General features: G+C 38.4%; 1 protein-coding gene and 1 pseudogene across 1 annotated transcript; both read left to right on the top strand.

The window, feature by feature from the left end:
• Nucleotides 1–2,716: 2,716 nt before the first annotated feature.
• On the top strand, nt 2,717–5,117 carry LOC127651827 (fibroblast growth factor 19-like; annotated as a pseudogene).
• A 3,525-nt stretch (nt 5,118–8,642) lies between these two features.
• Nucleotides 8,643–12,095, top strand: lto1 (LTO1 maturation factor of ABCE1). The gene is made up of 5 exons (XM_052135583.1): nt 8,643–8,787; nt 8,923–9,028; nt 11,102–11,172; nt 11,249–11,366; nt 11,502–12,095. The coding sequence occupies exons 1-5, from the start codon at nt 8,729–8,731 to the stop codon at nt 11,571–11,573; spliced, it is 426 nt and encodes a 141-aa protein (XP_051991543.1). The 5' UTR covers nt 8,643–8,728; the 3' UTR covers nt 11,574–12,095.
• Nucleotides 12,096–13,278: the final 1,183 nt, after the last annotated feature.

Here is a 13,278-nt window from a genome sequence, read left to right as displayed (position 1 = left end):
TATCACTGGTGCTTGACAGGGTATGGAGTATATAATAGGACGCAGACGGTGGAAATCCCCAAGAAGAAATACAGATATTTAAAAATATGCAATACAAATGTTTTAATTTCACTTACTATGTAATATCAAGAGAAAATAAGACATGGTTGAACCAGGATGATCACATACTACAATGTGTTTGACTTTAGAAATGTTACATCCTAGTAGAAGTTTCACTGCAATAAAGGGCAGGTGGGCAGGTGGACTGAAAGAGGTCAAGCAACTACTGGCGATATGTATTTTCCTCTTGTGTGCGTCATAGAGCCGTTTCAATCCAAAAGCAAACACTATGAATCCCTGTTTCCTTTACAAGGGATCTCCCCACATAGCTCAAACTAATCCAGTGCACAAGTCTACATGCATATTGTCCTCACAGTCCATCTCAAATGGTCATAATATTCAATCCAATAAAAAAATTAAAAAGCCACCATTTCACATCCCAGTTTGCTTGTTCAGAATAGAGGTTATTAAGTGGCAATGTGGAAGCATTACAAAATACATCCAGACAAGGACCTTTGATCTATTAGATTAGCATTACATAATCACAGTTACACATAACTATATAGTCTTGTACAGACAAGAGGGATAGATGCAAGCTGGCATCTTTCATGAATGAAAGTGTGATCATGAAAGAATAGAGAGTGATCAATATATGAGCTGGTTCTGGTGAAGGTTTCTGTTCTAGTACTATAGTGCTTTTGTCTGGCTTGAAGAGACACAAGGAATTTCTAGAAGCAAATGACAACATAGGTCAGCATTTTGAGAGAAAGAAAATGCTTAACCAATCAGTAGAGTGTGTAAACATGATAGGAAGCTGTTGTGTTGAACAGAAGCAAGAACTTGTCGGTTATTAAATGGAAACGATTTCCAGTGACATCATTGTTGAAAGTCGTAGGAATTCAAATGAGTGCAGTCGCATGACATCATACCAATTAGCCAAATTTAGAAAAGTCTTATGATTCCTGATGATTTCGATGCAAGAGTGTGTTGCAGAATTACGGTAACGGGATGTCTCAATTTCAGAAAATCTTCTTTAAAACTTAAAATGACAAAAAATATATAAAATAAATAAATAAAATCTGCAAGGACCATTTTTACTAACACAGGCCTACAGAATGTCTTGCTCTGAAATCTAAGTCCTCTGTAGAGACACAATATATTCATGAATGGGAATATTTACTTATAATTACTTTTTAACTTCTAAGTAAATCAGCTTCTTTTCACTTGGGCGATACACAAAGCACTCATATGTTAAAAAAAGGAAACCAAACAAGAGGATATGTGCTATAGTTGGATAAGAACTAGTGCTCTTGTCCTCATTTTAAGTTCAATATTTTAAAGAGTAACTAGCTATATAGTTCTAACTGTATACTTTGCAGCATATATATATATATATATATATATATATATATATATATATATATATATATATATATAGCTATTATCTCAAAATGGTGAAAACTTAGCATAGTGAACCTTCCCAGAAGTGGCCGACCTTCCAAAATTCCTCTAAGAGCACAGAGACGACTCATCCAGGAAGTCACAAAAAAGCCAAAGACAACATCCAAGGAACTGCAGGCCTCTCTCGCATCAATAAAGGTCTCTGTTCATGACTCCACTATCAGAAAGACACTGGCCAAAAATGCCAACCATGGAAGTGTGGCGAGGTGAAAACCACTGCTAACCCAGAAGAACATTAAGCTGAATTTTGCCAAAACATGCCTTGATGAACCTCAAAGCTTTTGGGAGAATGTTCTGTGGACTGATGAGTGAAAACTGGAAACTTTTGGAAGACAGGGGTCCCGTTACATCTGGCGTAAATCAAACACAGAATTCTACATAAAGAATATCATACGTACGTATGGTCAAGCATGGTAGTAGTAGTGTGATGGGGTGGGGATGCTTTGCTGCTTCACGGCAACTTGCAATAACTGAGGGAAACATGAATTCTGCTCTCAACCAGAAAATACAAAAGGAGAACATCCGGTCATCAGTCCATGAGTTGAAGCTCAAACACAACAGGATTATGCAGCAATACAATGATTCAAAGCATAGGAGTAAGTCCACCTCTGAATGGCTCAAAAGTAGCAAAATGTAAGTTTTGGTGTGGCCTAGTCAATGTCCTGACTTGAGCCCGATTGAGATGCTGTGGCAGGACCTTAAACAGGTAGATCATGCTTGGAAACCCTCCAATATGGCTGACCTAAAGCAGTTCTGCAAAGACTGATCTCCAGTTATCGGAAGCATTTGGTTGCAGTTGTTGCTGCTAAAGGTGGCACGACCAGCTATTAAGTTTAAGGTGGCAGTTAGTTTTTCCCATGGGCGATTGATTATAAGTGTTGGATAACTTTTTTGCTTCAAGAAAAAATATATATATATTTTTAAAGTGTATTTTGTGTTTTCTCAGGTTGCCTCAGGTTTTTTTCATAAGTGCATCTCAGATGTGCCATAATAATTTAATAACAGGATAGGGTTTGATAATTTATTCAGAGTTGATCATCTGTTGGATGTCCAGCAGGTGTGTTATGATGTTCTCAGAAATGGCAAAGGTGGAAAAAGGCTTATCGATATATCTTATGACAATTTAAAGGCCAGTTGCACAGCTTTATGCCAAAACAGAAACATAAATGCGCAGGCTTAATATCTTAACAAGAATTATTACAGATAACACTTCATGATGCTCCGCTTACTCTTGCTCACTGTTTGGGGTAAAAGCATCGGCGTGGAGAGTCTCCCGTTGCCCGACTCATGTCCACATTTAGCAAATGACTGAGGACAAGCAGTGCGGCCCCGACATTTGCACGCAGCCAGACACGGCATTCATCTGCAAATAAACACAGATGGGAAAATAGGTGGAATGCGCTTGCAAAGTTCTCATAGTAAGTGATTGCATCTCAAATGCACTACACCGTCATGCAGATAGCACCGTGCTGTCCTACACGATTCACACTCTCCACGTGTCTTTCATTGCAGGATGTCCATGCAACCACATGCATCATCACATGCACTATGCAAATCCTGCGGCCTGATTGTTTTCTATTAAATAGTTTCTATTAATAGTGCAATTGTGTGCATAATCTTTAGTTATTTGAATTACAGTTCAAACCATAATTTTGCCTTTATTGATTTGTAAATAATAGCATTTTGTTTCCAAAAGGTTTGGTTGAAATATGGCCGGTGGATACAGGCTGTGTTGTCATCAAAGGTGTTGCAAGCTCCCGGTTTCTCTGCATGGACAGGAACAGCAAATTGTATGGATCGGTAGGTCGGAATATCAAAAGTTTTTATTTAATAAAATGTAGGCTTCAATGGGGTTGGGCAAACACACCGATTTTCAAATTAATCATGATCTTAATTTGAACGATCCCGATTCCCGATATCAATTTGTAAAATCCCAAGACCGATATTTCACTTTCAAGTTTACATCTCTTTTGGTTGCATTGATATTTGTATCTGTTATAAATATTGCATGCTAATATTAAATGTCAATAGTTTGGGCCCTATTGTTTTTCAAATGAATATTTTCATAATCTACTAAGTTTTTTATTTTTTTTTTATCTAAATTTGATCTAAATCAATTTGAACTTAAATCTGTTTTTCCCCCTGAAATTGTTCTTTGTATTAGGTTTAAGCATCTGTACACCTGCTCTTTCAAAACAGGGTTCTTTATTGAACTTAAAGGCTATTTAGCACTGCAAATGGTTCTGATATCCTTACAAAAACCAAACAACCTTAATCAGGTGCTATTCAAAACAGTTTTTATTTTCTTAATAGTAAGTGTTAATGTTGGTTTGCGCAAATGCACTTCAAATTCTGGACTGTTTCAAGTTTGCCAACACTATTAATTAGGTCTACTATGGTGATACAATGATGTCACATCAGTTTGAAAGCTTGGCTTTATGCTATTTGTCAAAAATGTGCTGAGGGAACGATGTAAATAACTTCTCTCATAAACAAATAATACATACAAATAAATACAAATAATTTGTTAGCTAACTGACGTAACAACAGAGATCAACCAAGACTAAATGTTTCACGTTTTTGACATTCTAAAACAGTAAAATCTGACACTTACTGCAATAGTTTTATTTTTATATTCTTAAAAAGGTGGAACTCTGGCACTCTGCCACCATTCATAACAGAACTACACACATTGGTCAGAGATAACCGTGTTATAAGGTCACCTGGGGATGTCCTTTATGACTGAGGAAGTGTAGACAAGCCGATTTAGCCACGGACATCTGACCTTATTGACATGATGTCCTGGTCATGTGTTCATTCCTCCCAGCTGACGTTAGAGCCAAGACCATCATTTTTGGGCAAGACCAATGATGGGTTTAAATAAATATCCTAGATAGATATCCTTCGCCATTGTTTACTGAATCGAAAGTAGCCTATTTGTAAGATGTGTGAAGCAAAGTACAATAAATGGGCGCAAATCATGAATATGACTCAATTGAAGACTGCTGAATTTAGTTTACTGATCATTCTGGCTTTCAAAAAAAAATTCACATAAAATTTCCCAAGTATGCTGATTTGTCTGGTGTCATAGCAGCAAAATTTGTCCATGGCAGGGCATGTTTGCATAGCTAAAACCTCATTGAAAAGAAACAGCAATAACAACCTTGGCCTCTGCATGTGGTGTGCAAACAGCTATCAAAGAACTTAAAAGGCAGGCAGGGCAGGTAAACCTGGCCGATTTGTTTGTTTGTGTTTTAATGCTTTTGCAGTTCCTTTTGTTTCCCCAAAAGCACATCTACATGAAGGAGGACTGCTCTTTTGTGGAACGAATTCTGCCAGATGGCTACAACATCTACACCTCAGAAAAGCATGGAGCCTTGGTGAATTTGGGCAGTGCAAAAACCAAATTGCACAATAAAGATGGAACTGCTCTTTCCCAGTTCCTGCCTATGGTGAACACACTTTCTCAGGAACCTACCAGTCACCACTCAGGGGAGCAGCACTCTCCCTTTGACCAGGAGCAGGACCATCAGTTAGGACTTCAAATAGACAGTATGGAACCTTTTGGAAATATCTCTCAAATCGTGATCCAGAGTCCCAGTTTGAACAAAAGATGAGCAGAGAACTAGCACTTGTGGACATTCCCAGAAATCTCTCCCAGAAACTGAAGCATGTATAAAATCAGTCATTCCATGAACAGCACAGGGGAAGATTTTCAGAAAGAGATAAAAGACAATGCCAAGACACACTGAACACAGCTACTGGGAAACTGCAGCGTTATAGACTGCAAACATTTACAGTTAAATTTATGCATTTGGCAGACGCTTTTATCCAAAGTGACTTACAGTGCACTTATTACAGGGACAATCCCCCCGGAGCAACCTGGAGTTAAGTGCCTTACTCAAGGACACAATGGTGGTGGCTGTGGGGATCGAACCAGCAACCTTCTGATTACCAGTTATGTGCCTTAGCCCACTACGCCACCACCACTCTACAAACAAAGGCAAAATCACTCCACATGTTGAAGCTTAGCAAGATCAACCATAATGATGCATCAACATCAGCATGGGTTTATTTATTTGTCAATGTCTTTGTTATTGTTATTACTTCCTCTTTGTGTATAGAATAGCTTTACTATTCACTAGCCTAACTGAATGCACTGTGAACTCATCTTTTATACATTTCTATATTTATATATATATATTCTTTGTTAATATTTCATCATAAATTAAATGTATAGTTATTTGTTCTGACTAAACGAAGATATTCTGGTATGGTTTTAAGTATGGACAATTTACCCTTTGTAGTCCATACACTTAAGACAGAGTGAAGATTACAATTTCACAAAAGCATATTTGCGCTTACTGTGGTCATATGATTTTCTCCACCGTAGTCAACAAATGCACAACCTCACTGAACAGAAGGTATTATTCTAAAAACAAAAGCAGCAGCATCTCTTCACCTATGTTATTAACAAATTGACACTACTTCTCCCCTAAGTATTGTCGAAAGTACAATACAAAATAAACATAACATACAAATATAAAAAAGTGATATGACCACAAACTCCTGATGAATATTCCTGATGAAGAAAAAGCTAAATATATGGCAAATATGGCCTTATAACCTGCTCATTGTCATAACTGTTGACCCTGATGCTATTACATCTTATAAATGCCCTTTGTACTTGCATGAAGCAAATGTATCACAATTATAAGGAATGTGTTTTACAATGTTGTGGCTCCCTCTACTGGTGCACAATTAAATAGCATTTTGAGATAACCCTGTTGAATGAACCTGCAGTATTAAACATATCTGTGAAGTAACATTTGTATGCACCCAGTCTCAATTTTATCATATACTTTATACATGTAGAGCCTACCAATGCTTTTGGGAGAACATGTTATTACTAACACTTGGCAAGTCACACCAATGATGGATTCCCTCTAAAAGGCAGAGATGCCAAAATCGACATCAGAAAATGGCACCCATTAACTCAATGTAATTGCCATCTTCAGCGCAACAAGAGAACAGCACAGGTTCTTATTTAGTAACCAGTAATATAAGTAGATCATCACTTTGTAATTTAAGGAGCTTACCAGACTCTGACAATGGCTTTCCCTATAGATTTCCAGGCATTTAGTCTACTTTGTTTTAACCTGCTTAAAAGGGATAGTTCACCCAAAAATTAAAATTCTCTCTTCATTTACTCACCCTCATCCCATCCCAGATGTGTATGACCTTCTTCCTAGAACACTAATGAAGATTTTTAGAAGAATATCTCAGCTCTGTAGGTCCATACAATGTAAGTGAATGTTGACCAGAACTTTGAAGCTCCAAGACACACGTAAAGGCAGCATAAACGTAAACTATACGACTCCAGGGGTTAAATCCATGTCTTCAGAAGCGATATAATAGGTGTGAGTTAGAAACTGGTCAATATTTAAGTCCTTTTTACTATAAATCTCCACCTTTTACCTGCATCGACTGTTGTTGTCTTTACCTTCGTCTCCTGTTATTTTCTGGTGATTAGGTCTTCTTGTAGCATTTCTTTGTCACAGCAACGGCTCAAATGTGAGTATTGCCATCTTGTGGATCCACTAATTCATGCAAATAATTTCAGGTGCATTCTGCACGATCAAAGACATGCAGTTAGAACAATCGGGCTGCACGTGTTCAGTGATCGAGCACTCTGCTCATGACGAGATTTGCGTCATGCATCCTGTACTCGAATGTTGAGCATTCGTGTCTAACCGAAGTAAAAATAAAGGACTTAAATATTGGTATTTTTCTCACCCACACCTATCATATCGCTTCTGAAGACATGGATTTAACCACTGGAGTCTTATGGATAACTTTTATGCTGACTAATGTGCTTTTTGGAGCTTCGAAGTTCTGTCCACCATTCACTTGCATTTTATGGACCAACGGAGTTGAGATATTCTTCAAAGAAATCTTCATGTTCAGCAGAAGAAATAAAGTCATGCACATCTGGAATGGCCTATGGGTGAGTAAAAGATGAGAGAATTTTCATTTTAGGTGAACTATAGCTTTAACTATAACTATAATGTTGACACAATAGAGAGCTTTAGATCTCAGTTTAGCTGAAATACACATTTCGACATCTATAAACATGGGTTTCAGTTTAAATGTTGTGCATGCAGTAAATGTATTATGGTAGTCAAATTGACTTGTTATGCCATCCCCTATCACCAACCCTACTCCATTTCATATATATATAAAAATGTAAACAGAAAATACAACATTGTCTAACAATTCTATAAACATGACGGTGTGTGTGTGTGTGTGTGTGTATTTATCACTTTGTGGGGAACAAATGTCCCCATAATGATAGTAAAACCCAACATTTTTGACCTTGTGGGGACATTTTGTCAGTCCCCATGAGGAAAACAGCTTATAAATCATACTAGATTATGTTTTTTGAAAAGGTAAAAATGCAGAAAGTTTTCTGTGAGGGGTAGCTTTAGGGGTAGGGGATATAATATAAAGTTTGTACAGTAAAAAAAAACATTATGTCTATGGAGAGTCCCCATAAAACATGAAAACCCAACGTGTGTTTGTGTGTGCCAAGTTTATAATTGTGGGGACCAAATGCCACCACAAGGATAGTAGCTAAAACCTAAGGTCACCTACCTTGTGGGGCCCAGCCAGCTTATTTAACATACTAAACTATGTTTTTGTGAAAATGTAAAGTTTTCTGTGAGGGTATGGGGATATAAAATCCATAAAATGCATGGAAGTCTATGGAGAGTCCCTACAATGATATAAAAACAAGTTTGTGTGTGTGTGTGTGTGTGTGTGTCACTCACACAATGTATTTACCATGTAGGTAAAAGTGTGTGTAGATATTAGCAAGACAGCCTATCAAATTAAACAAACAAACCAGCTAATTCACCCTGTCAATCAGTGCGCTAATTAAGTTATAATCCAGACGTGACATTTTACTTTCTTACCTCAAAATAGTTTTCTTTGTCCCGTTAATCCCGTACATGTTTACACAAACAGGCTTTTGACACCTCAAGATTAGCTGGGCGAGTTGATTTAGTAAGTTTTAGGATCCGGTCCACACGGTGGCGCTCACATGATATGACCGTTACTTTTGACCGTTACGTAGCTTGTATGAAGAAGACGGTTACGCTACTGTAGGATTGACGAAGTGGAACAGCTCGACAGAACACCGATAGTTGTGATAAGAGTTATGTAAAAAATGGCGTTTTTGTCAAATAGCGATGATTTATTTGACTCCATTGTCATGGCCGATAACAGGTAAAATCAACCAGACATTTAAACTCAGATGTTCTGCTATCTCAGATTTTTTAATTTAGTCCCAGTTATGTGTGAATGTGTAAATACACTCATGTTTTCATATTTTAGGCACATTAATTCTTTGTCTTGTTTTAGGTTTCATGTTGAAGGTTATCAGGAAGGATTTGAAGTGGGAACTCGGCGGGGATTCGTCGAGGGCAGAAATCACGGGCGACTGCACGGAGCTAAACTCAGTGCTGAGGTGAAAAACACTCATAAACCCTTATAATGACAGATCCAGCCTTTAGATTAAAAACAGGTTAGCTACGGTCTTTTAGAGGTACTAATGCAGATGTACGGGTTTAAAATATGTTTTCGTTATTTTAGTCAGCACTCACTATGTGTCGTCACAATAGATTTCTGGAAAAGCTGTGACACGGGTTCTTTTGTCATCACAGCGAGTTCATTATGACATCTGGGGTGTCAGGTGTAAATGCTGAGTAAAGTGACGATATATGATATTTTCCTAGTTGGTATATGTACATTAAATTGCATCTATCTACAGTGCATTCAGAAAGTATTCAGACCCCAGATTTTGTTATGATGCAGCCGTATGCTAAAATGCTTTAAATTATTATAAATTTTTTTCACATCAATCCATACCCCATAATGAAAAGGCAAACTCCAGATTTTTGATATCTTTGCAAATATATTAAAATAAAATAAAAAATCTGAAATATCACATTGACATAAGTATTCAGACTCTTTGCTATGACACTATGAAATTTAGCTCAGGTGCATCCCATTTCTCTGGATCATCTTTGAGACGTTTCTACACTTTTATTGGATATGATTTGGAAAGGTGCACACCTGTCTATATAAGGTCTCACAGCTGAAAATGCATATTAGACCAAAAACCAAGCCATGAGGTCAAAGGAAATGCCTGCGGAGCTCAGAGACAAGATTGTGGTGAGAGACAGATTTGGGGAAGGCTACAAAAAAACATCCAGCTTCATTGAAGGTTCCCAAGAGCACAGTGGCCTCTATAATTCTTTAATGGAAGAAGTTTGGAACAACCAGTACTCTTCCTAACTGAGCAATCGTGGGAGAAGGGCCTTGGTAAGAGAGGTGACCAATGGTCACTCTGGTTGAGCTCCAGATATCATGTGTGCAGAAGGACAACAATCACTGCAGCACTTCACCGATCTGGGCTTTATGGCCGAGTAGCCAGATGGAAGCCTCTCCTCTGTACAAGATACATGAAAGCCCACGTGGAATTAGTAAAAAAAAAAAAGCACCTAAAGTACTCTGAGACTGTGAGATACAAGATTCTGTGGTCTGATGTAATGAAGATTGAACTGTTGGCCTCATTTCCAAGCGTCATGTCTGGAGGAAACCAGGCACCACTCATCACCTGCGTAATATCATCCTAATGGTGAAGCATGATGGTGGTAGCATCATGCTGTGGGGGTGTTTTTCACTGGGGGACTGGTCAGGGTTGAAGAAAAGCTTAACGTAGCAAAATACAGAGATACCCTTAATGAAAACCTGGTCTAGAGCACTAAGGAACTCCGATTGGGCCGAACAAGTCAATGACCCCAAGCACACAGACAAGACAATGCAAGAGTGGCTACGGGACAACTCTGTGAATGTCCTTGAGTGGCCCAGCCAGAGCCCGAACTTGAACCCAATCGAACACCTCTGGAGAGACTTGAAAATGTCTGTCCATTATCGGTCCTCATTCAACCTGACAGAGCTTGAGAGGATCTGCAGAGAAGAATAGCAGAAAATCCCCAAATCCAGGTGTGAAAAGCTTGTCGCATCATACCCAAAAAGACTTGAGGCTGTAATCGCTGCCAGAGGTGCGTCAACTAATTACGGAGTTAAGGGTCTGAATACTTATGCCAGTGTGATATTTCAGTTTTTTCTTATTAATACATTTGAAAAGTTATCAAAATGTTTTTTTTGCCATGTCATTATTGGGTATGGAGTGTAGATTCATGTGGAAATTATAATAATAATAATAATAAAAAAGGAAGCATTTTAGCAAAAGGCTGCAACATGACAAAATGTGAAAATAATGGGGTTTGAATATGTTATCCATCTATAGCTCTTAACAAAAATGATAAAAGTGCATTACAAGGTAAAGTACAAGGAAAATAGATGTTTTTTTTTTCTTTCTAACCTCTCTGCAGTTATCAATGTGGTGGCAATTTAACGTCATTTGAGTCAGAAATGTTTTAGTCAACTTTTGATAGGCTATTGAAACTATGTATAGTAAATGCATGACAAGATCTACTGTACTTTTACACCTGTTCTGCTATTTTGTTTTCAGGTCTCTTTTTATTATGGATTTGCTGTTGCATGGAAATGTCTTCTTCAAATCCAAAGCGATGTTAAAGCACGGTATGTTCATTCGTGCATATCAAACAAGACTACATATAATAATTCCACCAGCAGCTAACTTTCAGCTTTCTTCCAGAAAAAGGCTGAAAGCTGTGGAATCTTTAATTGGAGCGATCCAAAAGTTCCCTTATGAAGACCCCAAGTATGAGAACCTTCAAGAGGACATGGAAAGGGTGCGCGCCAAGTTTAGACAGGTAATCTCATTAACCATCTACCATTGTCCCTTTGCAAGCTGACAGTTTTTAATATTTCTTTTATGTCTTTTATCTTTACCACTAGTCATTAAACCCAGGAACTTAACATGTACCTAACACATCTCACCACCACAGGTGTGCTCTTTGCTGAACGTGTCAACAGACTTCCGAGAATATTTGAGTGGATCAACCGCTATGTCGTTCTGAGACTGCAGGAGCCTTATAACAACCATGTCAGAAAACTCGGGGGCGCCTCTGAGGCCTTTATTGATGGAGTACATTGAGATGATAATCTGCTGATGGTCAGTGGTGATGAGTCTGTGGGTGTTGATGTGCACTGCAGAGTGTATAAGAGTGGACCGGGATCACTTAAGGCAGAATTCTGAATATAAAAGTCAGATTTGTTTGGCATTCTATTATTTTAAGTTTTGTGTTTGGCAGTTTTAAAGCAATACACATGGGAGAAATGGCAACTGGATGGAGCTGTACAAGTGTGCTATGATGAACACCACCTTGTGGTGAAATAGGAGAATGATACTTTCAATGAAGTGGCTCCACCTGCTGGTCAGCTGCTAGTGTTGCAGGATTATCACTTTATACAGTACACTTTTTCCATTTGGAGAATTTATATCCATGATAGATTTACTAGACAGTAGAGACAAATATATGACTTAAAATACTTTATTTACAAGTCTTTGAAGAGACATTTCATAATAAAATTATTCACATTCTGAATCAAGTGTGCATGTGTTTTTAATTTTGTATTATTATTCATGCATTTATATCTACTCCTATTATATAGTTAATCCTCAACGTTTTACATTTCAATAGGATTGCCTGTCCTGTTGATATTTTAATCATTAATTTCTGAAGGTACACCAAGCAGCATTGATCACCACTTATATAATATAATCAATATAATCTTCCCAAATATTAGAGTGATTGTGTAATGTGAAAACAAACATCTGCTGTGTGCAGAATTGCCAGTTACCTTTTGTTAGTTGTAGTTAACAGCCCTAAATCGCAAAAAATTCCTCTGATGGGTTCCTCACTGCTGTTTCAGGGGTGGTCAACAAAGTCTTCTGACAGGCCGTATTTCTCCCCTCTCCTGGGCCCAGTTTGGGGCCAGTTGCTGTGGCCGCAACAATGCTAAAGTGGGGCCCGTGCGAGAGGGCAGGGGGCTGTGTTACGTGCTCTGGTTTTGTTCCGTGCCCCTCTCACTTAAGGCTGAGCTGCAGATCAGGATTCAGGCCGACAGCAGTTGGCATGATATTAGAGGGTGTTTCTGGATGTGGCAGCTGGTCTATGCCGTGGACAGCAGCAGGTAAACACTCAGCCCATTGGCGGCACCATCAGAGCCCTGACAGACAAAACCATGCTCTTCCCTAAAGACCTCCAATCAGTTGCTGCAAGGTCCTGCCGCTACATCAGTCACTTTGTGCTGTCTGAGAGTTTCTGTTAAAGACTGCAGGAACACAGATTTCGGTATGTGTCACTCTGCAGCCCCAAACATTGATTTCCACATATATTGTGACCCAAAAAAGTATTTGGACACTTGAGCAACACTTTCAAACACGGACTACCATTGGTGCAAGGACTGAAAACCTAAAACAAATTGAATTTGTTGCAGAACATAACCAAAAAAAATCAGGATTTCATTTTCATTGTTGATGGGTTTTTGAACGGGGGGATTGCCAAACTGGATTGCGTACTCTTAACTGCCCAGGGCACCCCCAGGCAGTCAAGGCCCTGGTAGTCAAGGGCCCCTGGGCACTGGCCTGGTCGGTAATCCATCCCTGCTTGGCACAATAAAAAATATATATTTTTAAATGTATTAACTTTAATTTTTGTTCTAATCAGTTATCAATTGGAAAAGAGGCTGAACTGGAACAAATAAATACAGTTTCTGCTC

The sequence above is a fragment of the Xyrauchen texanus genome, chromosome 1, assembly GCF_025860055.1.
Source record: "Xyrauchen texanus isolate HMW12.3.18 chromosome 1, RBS_HiC_50CHRs, whole genome shotgun sequence".
Taxonomy (NCBI): domain Eukaryota; kingdom Metazoa; phylum Chordata; class Actinopteri; order Cypriniformes; family Catostomidae; genus Xyrauchen; species Xyrauchen texanus.
The sequence above is the reverse complement of the archived record's forward strand: the minus strand, read 5'-3'. Positions and strand labels throughout refer to the sequence as shown.